The sequence below is a fragment of the Papio anubis genome, chromosome 20, assembly GCF_008728515.1.
Source record: "Papio anubis isolate 15944 chromosome 20, Panubis1.0, whole genome shotgun sequence".
Lineage (NCBI taxonomy): Eukaryota > Metazoa > Chordata > Mammalia > Primates > Cercopithecidae > Papio > Papio anubis.
The window spans coordinates 37691774-37716459 of NC_044995.1; the positions used below are offsets into that span (position 1 = coordinate 37691774).

The 24686-nt window shown below is 57.0% G+C and overlaps 3 protein-coding genes across 10 annotated transcripts in view; 2 read left to right on the forward strand and 1 right to left on the reverse strand.

Annotated features, from left to right (window-relative positions):
- Nucleotides 1-198: 198 nt before the first annotated feature.
- Nucleotides 199-18012, forward strand: GIPC1 (GIPC PDZ domain containing family member 1). Of its 4 annotated transcripts, XM_017952265.1 has the most exons (10): nucleotides 212-323; nucleotides 691-785; nucleotides 3443-3497; nucleotides 5749-5835; nucleotides 12927-13244; nucleotides 15073-15258; nucleotides 15366-15546; nucleotides 16251-16363; nucleotides 16998-17079; nucleotides 17206-18012. In XM_017952265.1, the coding sequence occupies exons 5-10, from the start codon at nucleotides 12957-12959 to the stop codon at nucleotides 17355-17357; spliced, it is 1002 nt and encodes a 333-aa protein (XP_017807754.1). In that variant the 5' UTR covers nucleotides 212-323; nucleotides 691-785; nucleotides 3443-3497; nucleotides 5749-5835; nucleotides 12927-12956; the 3' UTR covers nucleotides 17358-18012. The 4 variants fall into 4 exon arrangements, with proteins under 4 accessions (XP_017807753.1, XP_017807754.1, XP_021786484.1 ...); XM_017952264.2 differs by lacking the exon at nucleotides 691-785 and having other exon boundaries at nucleotides 199-323; XM_021930792.1 differs by lacking the exons at nucleotides 212-323; nucleotides 691-785; nucleotides 3443-3497 and having other exon boundaries at nucleotides 5746-5835.
- A 3168-nt stretch (nucleotides 18013-21180) lies between these two features.
- Nucleotides 21181-23318, forward strand: PTGER1 (prostaglandin E receptor 1). Its single transcript, XM_021930791.2, has 2 exons — nucleotides 21181-22391; nucleotides 22952-23318. Exons 1-2 carry the CDS (start codon nucleotides 21279-21281, stop codon nucleotides 23216-23218), a joined length of 1380 nt encoding a protein of 459 aa, XP_021786483.1. The 5' UTR covers nucleotides 21181-21278; the 3' UTR covers nucleotides 23219-23318.
- Nucleotides 23319-23908: 590 nt separating this feature from the next.
- The window catches only part of PKN1 (protein kinase N1), a 40465-nt gene continuing 39687 nt past the window's right edge, over nucleotides 23909-24686 (reverse strand). For all 5 annotated transcript variants that reach the window (XM_009193708.2, XM_003915044.4, XM_009193709.4 and 2 more), the window contains one exon: nucleotides 23909-24189. In XM_009193708.2, coding sequence (XP_009191972.2) covers nucleotides 23986-24189 — 204 coding nt within the window. In that variant the 3' untranslated portion in view covers nucleotides 23909-23985. The remainder of the gene's footprint in view (nucleotides 24190-24686) is intronic.

The following is a 24686-nucleotide window of genomic DNA, read 5'->3' on the forward strand; positions in this document are numbered from 1 at the left end:
AGCTGCAGCTCCCCCCCTCCTCAGCCCTCCGTTGGTACAGCCCGCCGCGGCTTAGGCGGGGCGGGACGGTCCACTGCTTCGCGGCGCGGGGGGGAGTCGGGAAGAGCCGGGCGAGGCGGAGGGATCCCTCTGGAATGTTTCCGTCGGGTCCACCCGAAGCGGACGACGCGGATTGGCCGGAAGCACCGGGAGGCAGCCGCTGATTGGCCGTCCGCGGGTGTCGGCCCCGCCCCCCCAGGCGCCGCTGCGGGAGAGGCCCGGGCTGGAGTTTGCGGTGGGCCGAGCCGGGTGCGCACGGGGAGGCGGTGGCGGCGGCGGCGCAGGTGAGTGACCTCGGCGGGAAGGATGTGTCTGCCCCGGGCCCCCGGGGGTCGCGGACCTGCGAGGATCCGGTCGATCGTGCAGGGTGGGGTCGGCCCCGTGGACGCGACTGGAGGTCTAGGCTGCGCGCGGGGATGCCGGAGGCCCCTTTCCGGGGAGAGCGGGGGTGGGGGGTGGTGGGGGCAGCTCCCTTCCTGCTGGGGGGCAGGGGACAAGCGCCTCCCAACGCTGGGCTGGGGTCTCTGGGCTTGCCCCTCCCCCCGTCCCCCCTCTGGACGGTCCCCATCCCAGCGTGGACAGGCGCGGGGTCGGTGTTTCTAACCCTTTCCTGGGCACTTCCCCTCAGCTAACAGGGTCTGAACCCTCCAGGGTCTCGAGCGGGGACGCAGTGAGAACCAGGGTCTGGATAACAAGCATGAAAAACTCCACTCCAGCTAGCATTTATTGGAGGGCTTCCGTGTCAGGTATTTACCATGCGGATCATTGACTCTAAACACCTCAATGGGAGGTGCTGTGCCTTGTAAAAAAGGTGAGGCAGCCGACCCAGAGAGGTGGAGTGACTTGCCCAAGGTCAGACAGCTAGTAATAACTGGCACATCTGGCGCTGGAACTCATGCCCCAGGGTCCAGAACTGGAGTCACAGCCTCTAGACTGGATACCAGTAACTCATGGCTCAATGGTTGCTGAGTAGCTTCGGCCCCCTACCCCTCCCACCCCTACCCCGTACTCATCATAAGGGCCACACCTGCTGGTCTTTTGCTTTACCAGCCACTCAAACAGGAAGCTGCCCTCCTGTCCCTTCTCCCCTGAGCTGGAGAGGGCAGGTCTGACTACCTGAGTCCAGAGAAGAGAGTGACGTCTGCAGGGGGCCAGGATGCTGGGGTCCTGGGCCCCCTGGGTCCCCCCTGGCAACCTGGGCCGAGGTTGGGAAGTAGGCGTTCTCCCCGGAAACACCCAGGAGCCGGTTTTTCAAGAGTGAATCAGAGGCCTCTCTCCCTCCTTCTCTCCAAAGCAATACTGTGCTGGAAGGGGGAGCCTGGGCGTGGTTTTCCCCTTCCCCTAACTTGTGTGTGCTCCCAGGAACCCGGTTCCCCTCCTCCTGCTGGCCACACTGTGTTTCTGTGTGGCGGTGGGGTTGCTAAGTTTCAGGCCCTTGCCAGGATGAGGGGGTGAGGATGCTGAAATGCCAGCCCATACACTGTATATCCGGGCTGAAGTGTCTCTTCTTCATCTCTGTGTTCAGGTGTGAGGGGAGCCAGGGAAAGCGGGGAGGCCAGTACAGTTAGCAGCTCCACAGCAGGCACGTTTGGGGGGCTGTTTCGAGGATGGAGGAGCACAGAGAGCAATCAGAATGAGGACCTGAGACACATTCATTCATTCACTTAGTCTACAAATATCTCGTGAGCACCTACTATGTGCATGTGCTAGGCACTGTTCTTGGCACGGAAAATACAATAGTGAACAAAACAAAATTTCTGCTTTTGAGGAGCTGGCACTCTGAAGGGAAGCAGCCAACACACAAGTTAGCAAGTAAATAAAGAAGATAATTTCAGATGGCATTAAGTGCTATGAAGAAAATACGAGCAGGTGGCACTGTAGAGAGTAGTTGTGGGCAGGAGGTGCCAGCCCCACAGAGATCAGACAAGGAGGCCGGGCGCGGTGGCTCATGCATGTAATCCCAGCACTTTGGGAGGCCGAGGCGGGTGGATTGCCTGAGGTCAGGAGTTTGAGACCAGCCTGGCCAACATGGGGAAACCCTGTCTCTACTAAAAATAGAAAAATTGGCCGGGCGTGGTGGCTCACGCCTGTAATCCCAGCACTCTGGGAGGCTGAGACAGGTGGGTCAAGAGGTTAGGAGTTCGAGACCAGCCTGATCAACATGGTGAAACCCCCTCTCTACTAAAAATATGAAAATTAGCTAGGTGTGGTGGCGTGTGCCTGTAAGCCCAGCTACTCAGGATGCTGAGGCAGGAGAATCGCTTGAACCTGGGAGGCTGAGGTTGCAGTGAGCTGAGATTGTGCCACTGCACTCCAGCCTGGACTACAGAGTGAGACTCCATCTTAAATAAAAATAGGCTGGGCGTGGTGGCTCGTGCCTATAATCCCAGCACTTTGGGAGGCCGAGGCAGGTGGATCACCTGAGCTCAGGAGTTCAAGACCAGTCTGACCAACATGGAGAAACCCTGTCTCTACTAAAAATACAAAATTAGCCGGGTGTGGTGGCACATGCCTGTAATCCCAGCTACACAGGAGGCTGAGGCAGGAAAATCGCTTGAACCTGGTAGGTGGAGGTTCAACCTGGTAGGTGGTGAGCCAACATCGCGCCATTGCACTCCAGCCTGGGCAACAAGAATGAAACTCCGTCTCAAAAATAAATAAATAAATAAATAATAAAAATACAAATACAAAAATTAGCGAGACGTGGTGGTGCGTGCCTGTAATCCCAGCTACTCGGGAGGCTAGGGCAGGAGAATCGTTTGAACCCAGGAGGTGGAGGTTGCAATGAGCTGAGATCATGCCACTGCGCTCCAACCTGGGTGACAGAGCGAGACTCCATCTCAAAAAAAAATGGGCAAGGCCAAGGTCTTTAGGCTGGACCAAGCTTGGAATCTGGAATCGTGTGGTTGGTGCAGAAGATGAACCCAGAGCAGCGATTCTGCAGAGGTTTGTGGATCACAGTAAAGAGTTTGCAGTTTTTCTTCCAGAAGGTGGGAAACCATTGTAAAGTTTCAGGCAGGGCAGTGATGCCATCTGGTTTACGTTTTAAAATAGAGACATGAAGTTAAATGACAGCCTGAGGCTGGAAGACAAGAGTTCTGCCAGGGCAGCATGCAATTAGGTTCATGGGCCTGAGCCGTCTGTACCACAGGGGCGGTTCCAGCTTGCTGGGGCAAGCCTGGGAGGCTCCCTGGAGGAGTGGGCCTGGAGTAGGTGTTGGCGGGCAGAGAGGGCTGGGATATTCCTGGGCAGGGCAGGGCAGGGCAGAGGAGGAGACACCCATAATAATGACAACAGCATCCTTAAATGGAGTCTGAGGCAGAGTGTGGATGGAATACACGAGTAATCTCTTTGGATTTCCACAACCACCTTGAGAGTGACAGGAGTTCCACCCATTTTTCAGATGAAGAAACTGAGGCCCTGTGACGTGAAGTGACTTGCCCCCGGCCACGCAGCTGGTAAGTGGCAGGGGTGGGATTTGAACCCAGGCCATGAAGCCTCTTATGGCCGTGGCAGGCAGATTCATTAATCACTCACTTCCCTCACTGCTGTTAATCCCTCCTTACCGGTGGGGACGTGGAAGCCGGCATGAACCAGGGCAGTGGGTGTGGGCAGAGAAAGAGAGTAAGGAGGCTGCGAATTGGTGGTCAGGATGTAGGGATCTTAGGAAAAGGAGGAAGCTTGAATCTTGGTACGGATGGCAGTAGCAAGGCCGGGCGCTGTGGCTCACACCTGTAATCCCAGCACTTTGGGAGGCCGAGGTGGGCGGATCACGAGGTCAGGAGATCGAGACCATCCTGGCTAACATGGTGAAACCCTGTCTCTACTAAAAATACAAAAAATTAGCCGGGCGTGGTGGCGGGTGCCTGTAGTCCCAGCTACTCAGGAGACTGAGGCAGGAGAATGGCGTGAACCCGGGAGGCGGAGCTTGCAGTGAGCCGAGATCGCACCACTGCACTCCAACCTGGGCAACAGAGCGAGACTCCGTCTCAAAAAAAAAAAAAAAAAAAGATGGCAGTAGCAGTAATTGTCACCAATATTTATGCAACCCTTATTGTGTGCTCAGACTGTTCAAGCACATGCATGATTTCCTTTGAGCTCAGAGAGGTTAAGACCCTTGCCCAAAGTCACACAGCTATTAAGTGATGAAGCCAGGTTCCAGATTCATGTTTTTAGCTTCCTGCCTCCCAGTGCATAGAGCTAGCGGAGTTGGAGGGATGATGAGGGGTCTTTTCTTTTTTCTTTTTCTTTTCTTTTTTTTTTTTTTTTTGAAACAGAGTCTTGCTCTGTCACTTAGGCCGGAGTGCAGTGGCACGATCTCGGCTCACTGCAAACTCCGCCTCCCAGGTTCATGCCATTCTCCTGCCTCAGCCTCCCGAGTAGCTGGGACTACAGGCGCCCGCTGCCACCATGCCCGGCTAATTTTTTGTACTTTTTTTTTTCTTTAGTAGAGACAGGGTTTCACTGTGGTCTCGATCTTGTGACCTCATGATCCGCCCGCCTCGGCCTCCCAAAGTGCTGGAATTACAGGCGTGAGCCACTGTGCCCAACCTCTTTTTTCTTTTCTTTCTATTTTTTTTTTTTTTCTTTTGAGACAGGGTCTTGCTGTTGCCCAAGCTGGAGTGCAGTGGTATGATCGTGGCTCACTGCAACCTCCACCTCCCAGGTTCAAGCAATTCACCTGCCTCAGCCTCCAGAGTAGCTGGGATTTCAGGCATGCGCCAGCACACCTGGCTAATTTTTCTGTGTTTTTAGTAGAGATCGGGTTTCACCATGTTGGCCAGGCTGGTCTCAAACTCCTGACCTCAAATGATCCACCCTCCTTGACCTCCCAAAGTGCTGGGATTACAGATGTGAGCCACTGTGCCTGGCCCCAGCTAATTTTTTAAAAATTTTTAGTAGAGATGGGGTCTTGCTATGTTGCCCAGGCTGGTCTCAAACTCCTGAGCTCAATCCATCCTCATACTTCAGCCTCCCAAAGTGCTGAGATTACAGGTGTGAGCCACTGCGCCTGGCCAGTGAGTGCCTGTTGTGTGCTAGCCTCTGTGGTGGGTGCTATGAATAGAGAGATGAGGGAACCAATACAAGACTAGTATCCAGAATTTATAAAGAGTTCTCACAAATCAATAAGAAAAAGGAGAGGCCATGCAATTAAAAACAGACCATACATTTAAAAAAAAAGTGGGCAAAGACAGGCAGTTCACAGAAAGACAAATCCAAATAGTTAAGAAATATATGGGCCGGGCGCGGTGGCTCAAGCCTGTAATCCCAGCACTTTGGGAGGCCGAGATGGGCGGATCACGAGGTCAGGAGATCGAGACCATCCTGGCTAACACGGTGAAACCCTGTCTCTACTAAAAAATACAAAAAACTAGCCGGGCGAAGTGGCGGTTGCCTGTAGTCCCAGCTACTCGGGAGGCTGAGGCAGGAGAATGGCGTGAACCCGAGAGGAGGAGCTTGCAGTGAGCTGAGATCCGGCCACTGCACTCCAGCCTGGGTGACAGAGCGAGACTCCGTCTCAAAAAAAAAAAAAAAAAAAGAAATATATGGCTGGGCGTGGTGGCTCATGCCTGCCTTGGACTCCCAGAGTGTTAGGATTACAGCTGTGAGCCACCATGCCCGGCCGACCCTGGTTTTTCTTTCCAGCGAGGTCAGAGCCCGGGGAGGGGTCAGAGCAGAGACAAATGTGATGTGACTTATATTTTACAGGACCATTCTGGCTGCTGTCTGGACAAGAAGTCGTGGGGGTTAGGGTGGAAGCTGGGAAGCCCACAGGAGCCAACCGCCCTAGTTTAGGTGAGTGATCATGGAGATGGACCAGGTGAGATGAGAGGGTGTGTTAGGGGACAGATGAATGAATAGATGCATGAACAAACGGATACATGAGACTGGGTGCAGGCCGGGTGCAGTGGCTCACGCCTGTAATCCCAGCACTTTGGGAGGCCAAGGCGGGCAAATCACCTGAGGTCAGGAGTTCCAGGACAGGCTGGTCAACATGGAGAAACACCATCTCTACTAAAAATACAAAAATGAGCCAGGCGTGGTGGTACACACCTGTAATCCCAGCTACTCAGGAGGCTGAGGCAGGAGAATCGCTTGAACCCAGGAGATGGAGGTTGCAGTGAGCCGAGATCACGCCATTGCACTCCAGCCTGGGTGACAGAGCAAGAGTCCATCTCAAAAAAAAGGAAAAAAGAAAAGATTGGGCTGGGCGCGGTGGCGCAAGCCTGTAATCCCAGCACTTTGGGAGGCCGAGACGGGCGGATCACGAGGTCAGGAGATCGAGACCATCCTGGCTAACACGGTGAAACCCCGTCTCTACTAAAAAATACAAAAAACTAGCCGGGCGAGGTGGCGGGCGCCTGTAGTCCCAGCTACTTGGGAGGCTGAGGCAGGAGAATGGCGGGAACCCGGGAGGCGGAGCTTGCAGTGAGCTGAGATCCGGCCACTGCACTCCAGCCTGGGCGACAGAGCGAGACTCCGTCTCAAAAAAAAAAAAAGAAAAAAGAAAAGATTGGATGCGGCCAAGCTGAATCCAGCATGATGCCCTGGAAGAGACCATTGGACAGGAGGCACCAGGAAGTGCCTTTTACAAAAAGAAATACAGACTGGGCGCAGTGGTTCACACCAGCCTCCTTTCGCTCACACCACGATGGCCAGGCTGGTCTCGAACTCCTGACCTCAGGTGATCCACCCTCCTCAGCCTCCCAAAGTGTTGGGATTATAGGCGTGAACCACCACCACTGTGCCCAGCCTAACTCATGTATTTTCTTTCTTTCTTTTTTTTTTTTTTTTTTTTTGAGATGGAGTCTTGCTCTGTCGCCTAGGCTAGAGTGCAGTGGCGCCATCTCCGCTCACTGCAAGGTCCGCCTCCCAGGTTCACGCTATTCTCCTGCCTCAGCCTCGCGAGTAGCCAGGACTACAGGCACCCGCCACCACGCCCGGCTAATTTTTTTTGTATTTTTAGTACAGACGGGGTTTCACTGTGTTAGCCAGGACGGTCTCGAACTCCTGACCTTGTCATCCTCCCACCTCAGCCTCCCAAAATGCAGGGATTACAGGTATGAGCCATCGCACCTGGCCAACTACTGTATTTTCTAGATAACTAATCCAGGCTCTTGAGAGCAAGCAGTCAGTGCTTCCAGAGCTGCTTGAAGCCATTCAGGAGAGATCTGTCTCCATAACACAGATACCTCCTACTAGGCCCCACCTCCCAACACCACACCACCACTTTGGAGATCAAATTTGTATGAGTTTCAATGGGGTAAACCTTATCCAAACCATCGCAGGCTGGGTGTGGTAGCTCATGCCTGTAATCCCCGCACTTTGGAAGGCCAAGGCGGGAGGATTGCTTGAGCCCAGGAGTTCAGGACCAAACTGGGCAATGTAGTGAGACCCGTCTCTACAAGAAATAAAAATTAGCTGGGCATGGCGGTGAACACCTGTACTCTCAGCTATTCAGGAGGTCGAGACAGGAGGATTGCTTGAGCCCGGGAGTTTGAGGCGGTAGTGAGCTGTGATCGTATCACTGCACTGCAGCCTGGACGACAGAGTGAGACCCCATCTTTAAAAAAAAAAAAAAATCAAGACAACATAGCAACCCTGTTACCTCCCTGCCCTCATGTTCTCACTATCCCCCTTTCACTCACTGTTCCAACCCCACAGGCCTCCTCACTGTTCCTCAAATATGCCAATTGCATGCCCAGTTCAGGGCTTTTCTTTTCTTTTCTTTTTTTTTTGTGTGTGTGTGTGTGTGTTTAGACGGAGTCTCACTCTTTCGCCCAGGCTGGAGTGCAATGGCGCGATCTCAGCTCACTGCAACCTCTTCCGGATTCACATGATTCTCCTGCCTCAGCCTCCTAAGTAGTTGGGATCACAGGCATGGGGCACCATGCCCAGCTAATTTTTGTATTTTTAGGAGAGACAGGGTTTGCATGCACCACCATACCTGGCTAATTTTTGTATTATTAGTAGAGACGGGGTTTCACCATGTTGGTCAGGCTGGCCTCAAACTCCTGACCTCGTGATCTGCCTGCCTTGGCCTCCCAAAGTGCTGCGATTACAGGCATGAGCCACTGTGCCTGGCCAGGGCTTTTCTTTGTTTTTTTGAGATGGAGTCTCAGTTTTTCACCCAGGCTGGAGTGCAGTGGTGTGATCTGGGCTCACTGCAACCTCCGCCTCCTGCATTCAAGTGATTCTCCCGCCTCAGCTTCCCGAGTAGCTGGGATCACAGGTGTGCACCACCACGCCCACCTGTGTATTGTATTTGTAGTAGAGATGGGGTTTTGCCATATCGGCCAGGCTGGTCTCGAACTCCTGACCTCATGTGATCCATCAGCCTTGACCTCCCAAAGTGCTGGGATTACAGGCTTGAGCCCCCATGCCCAGCCCCAGCTCAGGGCCTTTCTACTGGCTGTTCTCTCTACTTGGAACGTTCTTGTCCCAAATCATTGCCTGAATGCTTCCTCCTGTCGTTCAGGTCTCAAGTTCAGCTTCACTTGCTCAGAGACACCCTCACTGATCTTATCCGTAGAACTTGTCTTGCTTTGTCTCCATATCACTATTAAAAATTATATGAGGCTGGGCACAGTGGGCTCATGCCTATAATCCCAGCTCTTTGGGAGGCCAAGGCAGGAGGATTACTTGAGCCCAGGAATTTAAGACCAGCTGGGATAACATAGCAAGACCTGTCTCTAAAAAATAAAAGTAAAAAAATTAGCAGGGCATGGTGGCAAGCACCTGTGGTCCTAGCTACTCAGGAGGCTGAGATGAGGGGATCACTTGAGCCCAGGAGGGCAAGGGTGCAGTGAGCTCTGATTGCACCACTGCACTTCAGCCTGGGCAACACAGGAAGACTCTGTCAAAAAAAAAAAAAGGAAAATAAAGGGAAAAAATTATATTAGACATTTACTCATTTCCCTTTTCACTGTGCATTTCCTCTTCCGGACTGTCCACTTCTGGAGGTCATAGGCAGAGCCCCAGCTAGCCTATATAGCATCTGTGAGTGAATTAGACATCTCTTCGGCCGGGCGCAGTGGCTCACGCCTGTAATCCCAGCAATTTGGGAGGCCAAGGCGGGCGGATCACGAGGTCAAGAGTTCGAGACCAGCCTGGCCAACATAGTGAAACTCCATCTCTACTAAAAACACAAAAAAATTAGCCGGGCATGGTGGCGTGTACCTGTAGTCCCAGCTACCCGGGACGCTGAGGCAGGAGAATTGCTGGAACCTGGGAGGTGAAGGGTGCAGTGAGCAAAGAGTGCACCACTGCACTCCAGTCTGGGCGACAGAACCAGACTCTGTCTCAAAAAAAAAAAAAAAAAAAAAGAAAAAAGGAAAGAAAGACATTTCTTCCTCCTGGCAGACACCACACCAAGAAATGTAGCTTGGCAGGCAGTGTGTAGGCCAAATTTCAGTCCTACTTGTCACCTTGGTCTAGTAATTTTGCACAGTGCACAACTTGTGTAACTGAACATGGTGGCCCTAGTCAAGGATCTTGCTTTTTTTATTGAAGACAATATCTAAAATGGTGCGTAAAATATAGTAAGTACTTAAAAAAAAAAAAAATGTTTGAAGGGAGTGGAGAATGGAGAAAGAGAGAAATAAAGAAACAGGCAGGGCGCAGTGGCTCACGCCTGTAATCCCAGCACTTCAAGAGGCCAAGACGGGTGGATCACTTGAGGTCAGAAGTTCAAGACCAGCCTAGACAACACGACAAAACCCCGTCTCTACTAAAAACACAAAAATTAGCCAAATATGGTGGTGCACTCCTGTAGTCACAGTACTTGGGAGGCTGAGGCAGGTGAATTGCTTGAACCCAGGAGGCAGAGGTTGCAGTGAGCTGAGATTGCACCACTGCACTCCTGCTAGGGTGACAGAGCAAGACTCTGTCTCCAAAAAAAAAAAAGAAAGAAAGAAACAAAAAAAAAATGTATGTCCATCAAGACAAGTTTTGCTGTAGAAAACAACCCCAAAATGCTTAGTGACTGAATTCAGCAAAGATTTGCTTTTTCTTCCTGCTACACTTCCATTGTGGCTCAGCAGGGGGCGCCATTCACTGTAGTCATTCAGGGCCTGGCTTCAGAGTCGCCACCATATCAAATGTGGCTCATCACCGTGCCTGGGAGAGAGAGATCTCTGGAGGCTCCAGCACTTAAATGCCTCAGCCCAGAAATGTCATGTGCCACTTCCTCTCACAACCCATTTGCCAGAAATAATCATTTAGCTGCCCAGTCACAAGGAGGTCAGGAAGTGCCATCTACCTGTTTGGTCCATAGGGGGAGAGTCCGAAATTTTTTGCACACAGTGTTAGTGACTGTGGCTGATAGGAAAACAGAAACTTAGTTGCTTTGAGGCTCCATTTTCCTTTTTTTTTTTTTTTTTTTTTTTGTTTGAGGCGGGGGTTTTCTTTGTCGCCCCGGCTGGAGTGCAGTGGCCAGATCTCAGCTCACTGCAAGCTCCGCCTCCCGGGTTCACGCCATTCTCCTGCCTCAGCCTCCGGAGTAGCTGGGACTACAGGCGCCCGCCACCTCGCCCGGCTAGTTTTTTGTATTTTTTAGTAGAGACGGGGTTTCACCATGTTAGCTAGGATGGTCTTGATCTTGTGACCTCGTGATCCGCCCGTCTCGGCCTCCCAAAGTGCTGGGATTACAGGCTTGAGCCACTGCGCCCGGCCAAGGCTCCATTTTTCTCATCTGTTCAGTGAGCATAATTACTGCATAATGTGATCCCTATGTTACAGTGTGGTGTGAGGGTTAAGGAAGGTCACAGGCTGGGCACAGTGGCCCATACCTGTCATGCCAGAGCTTTGGGAGGCCAAAAGCTCCTTGAAGCCAGGAGTTCCAGACCAGTCGGGGCAACATAGAAAGATCTCCGCCTTGCCGGGCGCGGTGGCTCACGCCCGTAATCCCAGCACTTTGGGAGGCTGAGGCGGGCGGATCACAACGTCAGGAGGCCAAGACCATCCTTGCTAACATGGTGAAACCCGTGTCTACTAAAAATACAAAAAATTAGCCAGGCGTGGTGGCAGGTGCCTGTCGTCCCAGCTACTCTGGAGGCTGAGACGGGAGAATGGCATGAACCCTGGAGGTGGAGCTTGCAATAAGCTGAGATCGCGCCACTGCGCTCCAGCCTGGGTGACAGAGTGAGACTCTGTCTCAAAGAAAAAAAACAACACTCTGTACTATATATATATGTTTTTTTTTTTTTGAGACAGAGTCTATCTCTGTCACCCAGACTGGAGCGAGTGCGTTGGCACAATCTCTGCTCACTGCCAACCTTCATCTCCTGGGTTCAAGTGATTCTTCTGCCTCAGCCTCCCCAGTAACTGGGACTACAGGCATGTGCTACCACACCCAGCTAAGTTTTGCACTTTTAGTAGAGATGTGGTTTCACCATGTTGGCCATGCTGGTCTCGAACTCCTGACCTCGTGATCCACCCACCTCGGCCTCCCAAAGTGCTGGGATTAGAACACCTGGTCTGCAAAAAGTTTTAAAACATTAGCTGAGCGTTAGCCAGGTGCAGTGACTCATGCTTGTAATCCCAGCACTTTGGGAGGCTAAGGTGGGTGGATCACTTGAGGTCTGGAATTCAAGACCAGCCTGGCCAACTTGATGAAACCCCATTTTTACCAAAAGTGTAGAAATTAGCCTGGTGTGTTGGCGCACACCTGTAATCCCAGCTACTTGGGAGGCTGAGACAAGAGAATTGCTTGAACCCGGGAGGCAGAGGTTGCAGTAAGCTGAGATTGCGCCACTGCACTCCAGCCTGGGCAACAGAGCAAGACTGAGTCTCAAAAAAAAAAGGTCAGGATCTCCTCAAGAATCGCTTGAACCCGGGAGGCGGAGGTTGCAGCGAGCCCAGATCACGCCACTGCACTCCAGCCTAGGGGACAAAGTGAGACTCCATCTCAAAAAAATAAAATAAAATAAAGGTTAGCTGAGCTTCATGGCATGCGCCTATGGTCCCAGCTATTTGAGAGACAGGTGTGAGAATCCCTTGAGCCTGGGAGATCAAGGCTGCAGTGAGCTTTAATTACACCACTACACTCCAGTCTAGGTGACAGAGCAAGACCCTGTCACAACAACAAACGAAACAAGCAAACAAGGTCACAAAGCAATAATCCTAGCTGCTGCTGTTATTATTTTTGAGACAGAGTCTTGCTCTTTAGCCCAGGCTGGAGTGCAGTGGTGTGATCTTGGCTCACTGCAACCTCCGCCTCCTGGGTTCAAGCAATTCTCACGCCTCAGCCTCTTGAATCGCTGAGATTACAGGCGTGCTTGGCTACTTTTTGTGTATTTTTGGTGGAGATGGGATTTCGACATGTTGGTCGGGAATCTTGAACTCCTGACCTCAAGTGATCCTCCCGTCTCAGCCTCCCACAGTGCTGGGATTACAGGTGTGAGTATTTTATTTTATTTATTTATTTGTTTATTTTTTGACAAAGCCTTAGTCTGTCACCCAGGCTAGAGTGCAGTGGCGCGATCTCGGCTCGCTGCCACCTCCACCTCCCAGGTTCAAGCTGTTCCTGTGCCTGAGCCTCCCGAGTAGCTGGGATCACAGGTACGCACCACCACACCCGGCTAATTTTTATATTTTTAGTAGATGTGGGGTTTCACCATGTTGGCCAGGCTGGTTTCAAACTCCTGACCTCAAGTACTCCGCCCACCTCAGCCTTCCATAGTGGTGGGATTACAGGCGTGAGCCACTGCACCCAGCCCCGTTACTACTTTTATATAAAAGTGTCCCATCACTATACAAGAGATGAGGATTTCAACCGAGGCCAGTTTGTTCTCTGAGTACTTCCTTGGGCCTGTCTGGTTTGAGTAGTGTGGGAGGGGCACCCAAGGCCCTTGCCCAGGCCCTGAGCCCCACTTCCTCTCCTACAGATCCTCTGGTGACCCCACTTCTCGCTGCTCATGCCGCTGGGACTGGGGCGGCGGAAAAAGGCACCCCCTCTAGTGGAAAATGAGGAGGCTGAGCCAGGCCGTGGCGGGCTGGGCGTGGGGGAGCCAGGGCCCCTGGGCGGAGGTGGGGCAGGGGGGCCCCAAATGGGCTTACCCCCCCCTCCCCCAGCCCTGCGGCCCCGCCTCGTGTTCCACACCCAGCTGGCCCATGGCAGTCCCACTGGCCGCATCGAGGGCTTCACCAACGTCAAGGAGCTGTATGGCAAGATCGCCGAGGCCTTCCGCCTGCCAACTGCCGAGGTACCCACTGGGGAATCGGGCACCAGGGTCCCTGATGGTGGGCCAGAGGCCTGAGCCTGCATCCCGTTTGTGAGCTGGGGTTCAGATGCCGAAGCTGCAGATGCTAAGCCTGTGCCCCACTCAGTGGCGGGGGCCAATGGCCTGGGCTGGATCTGAGTTCCCATCAGGTACTGGGAGGCCTGTGCCCCTGTGAATTGTGGGGAACTGGAGGCCAGGGCTGGATGCTGAGTTCCCCTCAGGCACTGCGAGGCTTGTGCCCCAGTGGATTGTGGGAGCTGATGACCAGGGCTGCATGCTGACATCCCATCAGGCACTGGGAGGGCTGTACCCCCAGTAGATTATGCAAGACTGATGGCCAGGGCTGGATGCTGAGTTCCCAGCAGGCACTGGGATACCTGAGCTTCAATGGACTATGGGAGGCCAGGGCTGGATGTATTGATTGGATGGATGGATTGAGAGGCCTGCATCCCAGTCTATTGTGCAAGACTGACAGCCAGGGCTGGACGCTGAGTTCCCATCAGGCATTAGGAGGCCTGTGCCCCAGTGAAGTATGGAGAACTGGAAGCCAAACCTGGATGCTGAGTTCCCATCAGGCACTGGGAGGCCAGTGCCCCAGGAGATAGTGGAGGCTGGAGGCCAGATACAAGATGCACTTCTCCGTGATTCCTTGGAGAATCCCAACACTGTGGGAGGCTGGCTTGCCTGGCACCAAGCACTGTGGGGATGGATGGGAAGGGGGCAAGGACGGCAATAGTGGGTTTGAACAAGTAAATGCAGGGGTCTCCATAAGTGGGGTGAGTTTCTGTGTCCTCCACAAGCATTTCCTGAGCACTCACTGTGTGCCAGGCTCCATTCCCTGAAAGCAGCAATGAATTTTTTTTTTTTTTTTTTGAGATGGAGTCTTGCTCTGTCACCAGGCTGGAGTACAATCGTGTAATCTTGGCTCACTGCAACCTCCACCTCCTGGATTCAAACCATTCTCCTGCCTCAGCCTCCCAAGTAGTTGGGATTGCAGGTGCCTGTCACCACGCCCAGCTAATTTTTGTATTTTTAGTAGAGACAGGATTTCACCATGTTGGTCAGGCTGGTCTTGATCTCCTGACCTCGTGATCTACCTGCCTTGGCCTCCCAAAGTGTTGGGATTACAGGTGTGAGCCACCGCGCCCGGCACAGCAATGAATTTTTGCTAGGACAGAAATCCTAGCTGGGTACAGTGGTGCACACCTATAGTCCCAGCTACTTGGGAGGTTGAGGTAGGGGGGATCACTGAAACTCAGGAGTTCCAGGCCAGCCTGGGCAACATAATGAGGCTCTCATCTCTAAAAAAAATTATTTTAACTATGTGGGTGTGGTGGCGTGTGCCTGTGGTCCCAGCTACTCGGGAGACTGAGATAGGAGGATCACTTGAGCCCAGGAATTGGCGACCAGCCTGTGCAACATAGTGAGACCCCATATCTCCACAAAAAATACAAAAATTAGCCAGGCATGGCTAGTTGTAGTTCCAGCTACTTGGGAGGCTGAGGTGGGAAGATTGCCGGAATCTGGGAGATTGAGGCTGCAGTGACTATGATTGCACCACTGCGCTCCAGCCTGGGTGACAGAGCAAGACCCTGTCTCAAAATAAAAAAAAATAAAGGAAAATTAAATCCTAGTCTTAGCAGAGCTGACACGCTAATGTGGGCCCTGCCCTGGCCCTGGCTTAGTGGGTGATCGGGCACTGGGATGGAATCCCCCTAGTTCTCTCCCAACTCTCTCCCTTCGCCCTCCAGTGGTGATTAGCAAAGGGGGAGGGAGGGGGGAGAGGGTTCAGCGTCTCCCACCCCTGCAGGTGATGTTCTGCACCCTGAACACCCACAAAGTGGACATGGACAAGCTCCTGGGGGGCCAGATCGGGCTGGAGGACTTCATCTTCGCCCACGTGAAGGGGCAGCGCAAGGAGGTGGAGGTGTTCAAGTCGGAGGATGCACTCGGGCTTACCATCACGGACAACGGGGCTGGCTACGCCTTCATCAAGGTGCCTGGGGAGACGGGGCACCTCGGAGGCCTGGGAGTGAGGGTGGGCCACGGGACCCTGGAAACCAAGGCAGAGCCCCAAGGGCTAATGACTCCCCATCCCCGCAGCGCATCAAGGAGGGCAGCGTGATCGACCACATCCACCTCATCAGCGTGGGCGACATGATCGAGGCCATTAACGGGCAGAGCCTGCTGGGCTGCCGGCACTACGAGGTGGCCCGGCTGCTCAAGGAGCTGCCCCGAGGCCGTACCTTCACGCTGAAGCTCACGGAGCCTCGCAAGGCCTTCGGTGAGGAGCCGCCCCCTGCACCTCCCCAATGGCGCTGCTCGCACGGGCGCAGGCGGTGGTGCCGGGAGCGGCCAGCAGGTGGCGCCCGAGCCTGGCCAGCCGAAAGGGAAGTGGGTGCAGCTCCTCCCGGTCCCGAGACGAGGTGCTGGTCCTTGGCCCAGCCGGAGAGAAGGGCGGGGGCAAGGAGGAAGGTGTCCTCACCCCTGGCCAGCCCCCACCCCCAACAGGCCAGACTTGGCCGCTCAGTACCAGCCCCCCCACTTTTCCATCTGGCTTCACTAACTCTAAGGAATGGGCCCCAGGCCCCTGAGATGGGGGTGGAGGACTGAATCACTTCCCCGGGCAGGTAGGGCTGGTCTGTGGCCCAGGAGCCATACCGCCTTGGCCAAGAGGAGACGGACTCAGGCAGCTGGAGACTCAGGCTGGGGTACATCCGCTTCCTGTCCCAGCCCCTGGGAGCAGAAGTGGCCCCTCCAGTCTCCCCTCTAGCATTTCCTATTCCTGGCCCCCAGCTGTCCCCCCTGCTCTGCCCCACATCCATGCCAGGCCTGAGTCAGGATTCCTGCCCTGGCCCCAGCCCCCAGGAACTTGCAGAAGCTTGGAGAAGTTTGGGGTGGTGTCGAAAGCCAGGAGGGCCAAGTTCCTGCCCAGAGCGTGCTAAAACCGAGCTTCCCCCACACGCACCCCTCTCCTACCTCCCACAGACATGATCAGCCAACGCTCAGCGGGTGGCCGCCCTGGCTCCGGCCCACAACTGGGCACTGGCCGAGGGACCCTGCGGCTCCGATCCCGGGGCCCTGCCACGGTGGAGGATCTGGTGAGTGCTCCAGCTGGACCCTATCTCCAGCATTCCTTCTCTTTCTTTTTTTTTTGAGACAAAGTCTCACTGTTGTCACCCAGGCTGGAGTGTAGTAGCGCGATCTTGGCTCACTGCAACCTCAGCCTCACAGGTTCAAGCGATTCTCCTGCCTCAGCCTCCCAAGTAGCTGGGACTACAAGCGCCCACCACCATGCCCGGCTGATTTTTGTATTTTTAGTAGAGACGGGGTTTCGCCATATTGGCCAGGCTGGTCTCGAACTCCTGGCCTCAGGTGATCCAGCTTCCTTGGCCTCCCAAAGTGCTGGGATTATAGGCGTGAGCCACCACCCCCAGCCCTCACTTCCTTTTCATAGTAGGCAGCATTATCTGTTAGCTGAGGGGACTCTGGGCAGACAGCCTGGATTCTAGTCCACTTCTGCCACTTCCCAGCTCCCAGGGACCTTCCTTGGGCACGTGGGCCTCAGTTTGCCCATCAGTAAAATGGGGATGAGATGAACACCGCTACCTTCTTCTCAGGGTTGTCCTGAGGTCTCAATAGGAATATATGTAAAGTGGTGACAAGGGCGGTCAGTGCAATTACAATGTATATTCACATTGTTATGATGTCGCTGTCACCCCTCCTGGCCCCCAGCCCTCCGCCTTTGAAGAGAAGGCCATTGAGAAGGTGGATGACCTGCTGGAGAGTTACATGGGTATCAGGGACACGGAGTTGGGTAAGTGAGGGCTGCCTGCGGGGGCGTGGGGGGGGCGGCATCTAGGTCTGGTGCTGGCTGAATCCACCCTGAGTCCCTTGGTCCCTGGTGTCATTTGTGCCTCCATTCTGCCCCCTCCCCCAATAGCGGCCACCATGGTGGAGCTGGGAAAGGACAAAAGGAACCCGGATGAGCTGGCCGAGGCCCTGGACGAACGGCTGGGTGACTTTGCCTTCCCTGACGAATTCGTCTTTGACGTCTGGGGCGCCATCGGGGACGCCAAGGTCGGCCGCTACTAGGACTCCCCCCGGACCCTGCAATGATGACCCGGGCCCAACCTGGTGGGGGCCCCCAGCAGGGACACTGACATCAGGACTCAAGCCTCCAGCCTGAGCCTAGCTCAGCAGCCCAAGGAGGATGGGGAGGGGAGGTGGGGCCGGGCCCCCTGCCCCGCTCCAATCGGTACCATCCCCTCCCCGGTTCCCAATCTGTCCGGGGTCCCCGGCCCCCCTGTGCCCTGTTCCCCACCTACCTCAGCCGGGTCAGGCACGGGGAGGGGAGGGATCGGCCAAATTGGGCGGCCACCCCCGCCTCCACCACTTTCCACCATCAGCTGCCAAACTGGTCCCTCCGTCTCCCTGGGGCCTTGGGTTCTGCCTGGGGGTCATGACCTTCCTAGTTTCCTGACGCAGGGAATATAGGGGAGAGGGTTGTCCCTCCCCCCAGCAAATGCAATAATGCCCTCGCCCCTCCTGAGAGGAGCCCCCTCCCCGTGGAGCCTGTTACCTCCGCATTTGACATGAGTCTGCTGTGAACCCCCCAACCTCCTCCCCAACTCCCATCTCCCCCTCCAGGCCTATCCCTGGCCCAGAGCAGGAGGGAGGGAGGGACGACGGCGGTGGGCTTTTGTATCTGAATTTGCTGTCTTGAACATAAAGAATCTATCTGCTGTTGGACCTGCGTGGCTTCGGGGTGGGAGAGGGGGAGGGTCGGGGCTGAGAAAGAATTCAGCAGCTGAAATCCATCTTCCGCAGGCTCCAAATTGAATTAGGAGCTGGCACCAGGCCGCCTGCCCCCTCCCACTGTTCCTTCTGGCTGCAGGCCACCAGGCTTCCAGGCAGGGCCAGAGCTTCCTGGACTACTGAGGGTTCAAATCCTGCCCCCTCTCCCACAAGGCCTCCCGCCCCCTGGAGCTTCACAAGGCTGCCGTCTGCAGCTGGTGACAACCCCTGGACTGGGGGGAGTACCAGGGCATTGAAACTTGGCTTGGAAATAGATGGAACCTCAGGCCTGCCGGAGCCCCACCCCTACACCGGGAAGTTGGGGGCAGACACGATGCAGCCCCCACCCCACGTGGCCCAATGCTGGACATGCAGGCGTCCATGGGGCACCCTGCTTACTAAACCCGGCATACTTGTTTTGACAACCCACTCATCTTCGAGGATTGAGGGTGATCAGGGAAAGGCGGGGTGGGACCCTGGCCAGACCAGGAGACAAGGGAAGGGATTGAAGCAAGGGGTGCTGGGCCACAGGGCCCCACAGGAATGTTTGGGGGTGAGCCGAGAGGCTGTGGGGAAGTCTGAGGCCAGCTTGCAATCCTCATTCCAATAGGCGGGCTGGCACTGGGCCACCAGGAAGAGGGGAAGGGGGGAAAAAGGGAGGACCCTCGGGGCTGGGTGTTGGTGTGCAGACCGGGGTGGAGTAGGGGAGCCACTGTCCTGGTGACTCGGGGCAGACCTGAGCACCTGTGGGCTCCTTGGGTGTCTGTGCTGGGAGCCGGCTGTGGTGGTGAAGGGGTGTGGCTGTGTGCGTCTCGGGGGTGCGTCTTATCAGAGTGTTGATGGCTCGTGACGCGGTGAGGGAGGGCTGTGTTGTGGGTGAGGGATGTGATCACTGGCTCTGTGTTCCAGGGCAAGGGCAGGTGTAACTGGCAGTGTCTGGTGGGGAGTGCAATGGAGTGACTGTGTCAGGGTGTCCTGGGATGTGGGTGTGTGTGTCTTAGGGTGCTGTTGTTTCTGGGGCAAGGAGGGGTGCCTGGCTAGGTCTCGGGGTGTTCAGGGGTGTTAGGGTATGTCTCAGGGTATTGCTGTTTCCTGGGTGGGGGTGCTGGCTAGGTCTCGAGGTGTCTAGGGATGCAGGTGTGTATGTCTCAGGGCGTTGCTGTTTTGGGGTGAGGGTGGGGGTGGCCAGCTAGGTCTCTGGTGTCCAGGGGCAGGGGGTGTCACTTCTTGTGCCTTAGGTGTATGGAGTGTGCCGGTGGGGCCTATCTGGGATTGTTGGGGGGTCATTACAAGTCATACAGAGTGTGACCAGGGGCAGTTTTGGCAGTGTGTGTGTGTGTGTGTGTGCGCGCGCGCGCGCACGTGTATCTGTCTCTCGATGCCAAGTGAGACCCTATTTCCCAGCACTAAGGAGGGTGATGTGGGTGGTCATCTCAGAGGGCTGCATTTTGGGGTGTTGAGGGGAGGGGCTGGAATTGAGGTAGTAACTCTGGGTGTGTCCCGGCGCTGGGGGTAAGACCCTGAGGTCAGGGATGTGGTGGCAGCAACCTGGCTGTGCTGAGATGGGGACAGGATGAAACTGAGTGGTAAGTGACAGGATTGTCTTAGGGTGTGAGACTGTGCCAGCGTGACCCTACTTCTCAGGGCAGGAGGCGAGTCTTTGTGGCTTAGGACGTGTGTCCCAGGTGTCACTCAGCCCATCTTAAAGCAGGAGCCAGACACTGGGGAGAGTCCCCAGGTCGCCAGGCCTCCTGGTTCCCCTGCCCCCTTTCAGCCGCCTCCTCTCGCCTCCCAGGATATGACTCGCTGTGGCCCTAGCCGGGGCTTAAGCCCCTATATAAATAGTAGGCGGATCCCCTGGCCAGGCTGGGCCTGACCCAAGCCAGTCTGCCCAAGGCCCTGCCCACCAGCACCCACCCCAATGTCCATGAAGGCTTTAGCAGGGCAGGGGGGCATTGCTGCCCCCAAAGAATTGGAGTTAGCCCCCCTAGTCCCAAAGCTCTAGGGAGGGGGGCAGTGGCACCCCCTGCAGCTGCCCCAGCCTGCCCCAGACGACACTCACATTTTCCAGTGTTTAGATTTTATCCACTTTATTAATGAGGCAAGAGGCCCGAGCCTCGGGGGAAGGGGGCTACTCCCGCCCTGCTGGGAGGAGGGGGTCACAGGGGGCCAGAACGACTCCAGGGAGCCTCCCTTCTCATGGAGGGAGCCGCTGGGGCCCAGAGTGGCCCCCATCCATTGCCAGGAGCAGAGAGGGGGGTCCCTGCCACTCCAGGCCCCAAGCGGGCGTGCGCGGGGTGGAGCGGCCCCTGGAGGCCAGCAAGGGCGGCGGGAGGAGCCGAGGAGCCGCCCCAGGAAGAGGGAGGGAGGAAGCGGCCTGCCGGAGAGCCAGGGCGCAGTGGGCAGCAGGGCTGAGCGGCCGGTGATGGGGACCCCGCATCCCAGGCAGTGCTGGGTAAGCGGGTTGCACGTGAGGGTCCCTGGCTGGGGAGGAGGAGGGCATGAAGGGTTGGGGCCATGGCCACCTGTCCATCCTGTGTCCCTGGCTCTTCCCCCCGATCTGTGTGTCCCTGTCTTATCGTCTGTCCATCCTCCCTTCCCATCTGGCCTGGTGGACGGTTCCGCCCTTTCCACCCGCACCTCCAGGATATCAAAGAGTGGATGGTCATGGCCTCTGGGGGCAGGGACATGGCGTGGAACCGTGGGCAGCCAGGGTGAGGCAGAGGTGATCGCGGTGGGGCGTGACGAGAGACCGCAGTGGATCAGAGGCAGGTCCATGGGGCAGGGGTAGAGATGCGTCCATGGCACAGATGTAGCTGTGCCATGTGGGGTCGGAGATGGGTCCATGGGGGACAGGGACATGGCCGTGGGGAGAGATGTGCCCATGGTGGTAGAGATGGGGCTGGGGAATCTCGAGGATGGGACAGGAGTAAAGCTGACATGGGGAAAGTCAGGTAGGACCACAGGGGCAGAAATGGGTGAGAGCTATCAGATAGAGCCACAGGCCCCAGGAATTTGCTACGGTGTAAAAATGGAAGGTGGGGGTCAGAGGGGGATCTGTGAGGCCCAGAGGCACTGGCAGAGATGCCTGAGGGCAGGGCTCGGGGGAATCTTGCAGGAAACCATGAAGGACAGAGAAGGGGCCAGTGGGGACAGAGGGAGGCCCTGGAGCAGGAGATGGGGCGGTGAGAGGCAAAAGAGAGGGAGGAGGGTTTCCAAATGGAGTGGCCAGGTCATTTGGAGTTGCCATGGGCAGAGGGGCTGCCTGAGAACGCCATGGAGTCAAATGGGCCTGATGTTCTGAGATGGCACCGTGGGCTGGTCCCCGCCCTGGCCCAGCCAGCCTCACTCTGCCCTCTTCTCCTCTATCCAGCACTCCCGGCGCCTGACATGAGCCCTTGCGGGCCCCTCAACCTGAGCCTGGCGGGCGAGGCGACCACATGCGCGGCGCCCTGGGTCCCCAACGCGTCGGCCGTGCCGCCGTCGGGCGCTTCGCCTGCGCTGCCCATCTTCTCCATGACGCTGGGCGCCGTGTCCAACCTGCTGGCGCTGGCGCTGCTGGCGCAGGCCGCGGGCCGCCTGCGACGCCGCCGCTCGGCCGCCACCTTCCTGCTGTTCGTGGCCAGCCTGCTGGCCACCGACCTGGCAGGCCACGTGATCCCGGGCGCGCTAGTGCTGCGCCTGTACACAGCGGGGCGCGCTCCGGCCGGCGGGGCCTGCCACTTCCTGGGCGGCTGCATGGTCTTCTTCGGCCTGTGCCCGCTGCTGCTGGGCTGCGGCATGGCGGTGGAGCGCTGCGTGGGCGTCACGCGGCCGCTGCTCCACGCCGCTCGGGTCTCGGTCTCCCGCGCGCGCCTGGCGCTGGCCGCGGTAGCTGCGGTGGCCTTAGCCGTCGCGCTGCTACCGCTGGCGCGCGTGGGCCGCTACGAGCTGCAGTACCCGGGCACGTGGTGCTTCATCGGCCTGGGTCCCTCGGGCGGCTGGCGCCAGGCACTGCTCGCCGGCCTCTTCGCCGGCCTCGGCCTGGTCGCTCTCCTCGCCGCGCTGGTGTGCAACACGCTCAGCGGCCTGGCCCTGCTACGCGCCCGCTGGCGACGCCGCTCCCGAGGGCCTTCCTCGGCCTCGGGCCCCGACAGCCGGCGTCGCCGGGGGGCGCGCGGACCCCGCTCGGCCTCCGCCTCGTCCGCCTCATCCATCGCTTCAGCCTCCACAGCCTTTGGCGGCTCCCAGAGCCGCGGCTCGGCACGCAGAGCTCGCACCCACGACGTGGAGATGGTGGGCCAGCTTGTCGGTATCATGGTGGTGTCGTGCATCTGCTGGAGCCCAATGCTGGTGAGGGGCGCACCGGCCCCTCGAGCCACGCTCCTTCCCGCTCCCTCTCAACACCCTCCGCCCTTAGTCGTCCCAGGACACCTTGGGCCTCCGTCCCGGACCCAACCAAGGCCCCGGCCCCTGGAGGCCCCATCCCACCTGCCCCCAAAGCCAGCATGGCCTTCTCCATCTGACCTGCCATCCTTCCTCCTAGCCCCCCTCTCTTCTTCCTTTTTGGGGTCTTTGTAGCGCACCCCGACCCACACAAGCCTCCTCTCCTGCCCAACCATTATAAGCCCCCGCGCTTCATTCCCTAGTCCTTTCACCCAACCCCCTCGTTTTTCCTCTTTCCGGGACACCTGAGACTCCTCTCCGGCCGGAGCCCCCACCCACTGAAGGTGTTTGTTTCTTTGCCTCCCTCCTTTTTTTCCGCATCCCCTTCCCACCTGGATCCCCATTTACCCTACCTGCGACGGCTCGCCCCTCCTCCCAGGCTTTTACCTTCCAGCCACGCCCCCACCATCACTGCGCCCCCCCTGCGCCTGCGCCCGCCAAACGGCTCACACCGGCTTCCCGCGCAGGTGTTGGTGGCGCTGGCCGTCGGGGGCTGGAGTTCTACCTCCCTGCAGCGGCCACTGTTCCTGGCCGTGCGCCTTGCCTCCTGGAACCAGATCCTGGACCCTTGGGTGTACATCCTGCTGCGCCAGGCCGTGCTGCGCCAACTGCTTCGCTTCCTGCCCCCGAGGGCCGGGGCCAAGGGCGGCCCCGCGGGGCTGGGCCTAACCCCGAGCGCCTGGGAGGCCAGCTCGCTGCGCAGCTCCCGGCACAGCGGCCTCAGCTACTTCTAAGCACAACCGGAGACCCAACGACGAAGCTAACCCACCCTGGGGCCGGGCCCAGGTGCGCGGCGAAGAGCCTTTGAGGAATAAAAAGCCATTCTACGAGCCCAGACAGAGCGGTGAGTCCCGTCGGGGCTTCGGCATCCACTGGGGCCGCGCAAGGGGCAGCAGAGGCGCCAAGTGCGCTTCCAGGGTGGGTGCAGTTCCGGGGCCTACCACAAGATGGCGCGGAGACACCGGGGCGCGGTTCTAGGAGGCTCCAGGGTGCCTGACCGTGGGCGCCGGAGCCGCAGGAGCAAGCGCACCGTGCGGGCGGCGGGGGCTGGGGCTCCGCTGGGAGCAGAGCGAGAGGGTGTGGGGGGCGTTTCCTGACCTTGCCACCGCCCTAACGGACTTCCGAAACCATTCTGCTCACTGTGGCTTTGAGTTCTTCCAATACAGCCCCAAAACCCTGTCCCCAAACCATTTTGCCCCATGTCCCTGGGCACCCCCAACACAATACCGACCCCCTCCCATCTCCGCTTACCCACGCTCCCCCCCATAAGAACAGCTCCGAGTCCACGCCGCCCCTTGATCCTCTTCAAATGACACCCCCATCACTGGAGACTCCCACGACCAACCAGCCACCTGCCCCCCAAACGTCCACACCTCCAAGCACACCCCCACCGCCAATGACTGCACACTAGAAGACACGCAAGATGCATGGATCAGGCAAATCCCAAAGGCCTTTTTAAAAACTAACAGCTCTCGGGCAGGGGTAGGGGCAGGGGAGGGGGCTAGCAGCCCCCCGCCACGAAGTCGAAGTCCAGGAAGGCCGCCTGCTCCGCGGCTGTGAGGGGCCGCGCGTCACGGGGCGGGCTCAGTGTGGGGGCCTCCCCGGTGAACTCCTCGTCAAAGTTGCTGACGTCGGTGCGGCCAGACAGCGTGGGCACAAAAGGCGGCGGCAGGCGCCGGGCCAACAGGGCTTCCCAGCCCAGAGTCTGCAGGGGAGGGAAGCGGAGGGGAGGGTCAGCCTGGGAGGCTGAGGAGGGGGCGTGCTGCAGTGGGGACCAGTCCTAGGGCTTGGGGACCCCGGAGAGGAGTCATCATATAGGGAAAAGTGGGGTGGGGGTACTGGGGCTCAGGAGGGATCACCTGCGATAGCCTGGTGGAGAAGCGGGATTAGGAAACAGTGGAGGCCAGGCGTGGTAGCTCACATCTGTAATCCCAGAACTTTGGGAGGCTGAGGTGGGAGGATCACTTGAGGCCAGGAGTTCAAGACCAGCCTGGCCAAAGTGGCGAAATCCCATCTCTACTAAAAATACAAAAATTAGCCAGCTGTGGTGGAGTGGTGTGTGCCTGTAATCCCAGCTACTCAGAAGGCTGAGGTAGGAGAATCGCATGAATCTGGGAGGCGGAGGTTGCAGTGGGCCGAGATTGAGCCACTGCATTCCAGCCTGGGCAACAGAGTGAGATCCTGGCTCAAAAAAAAAAAAAA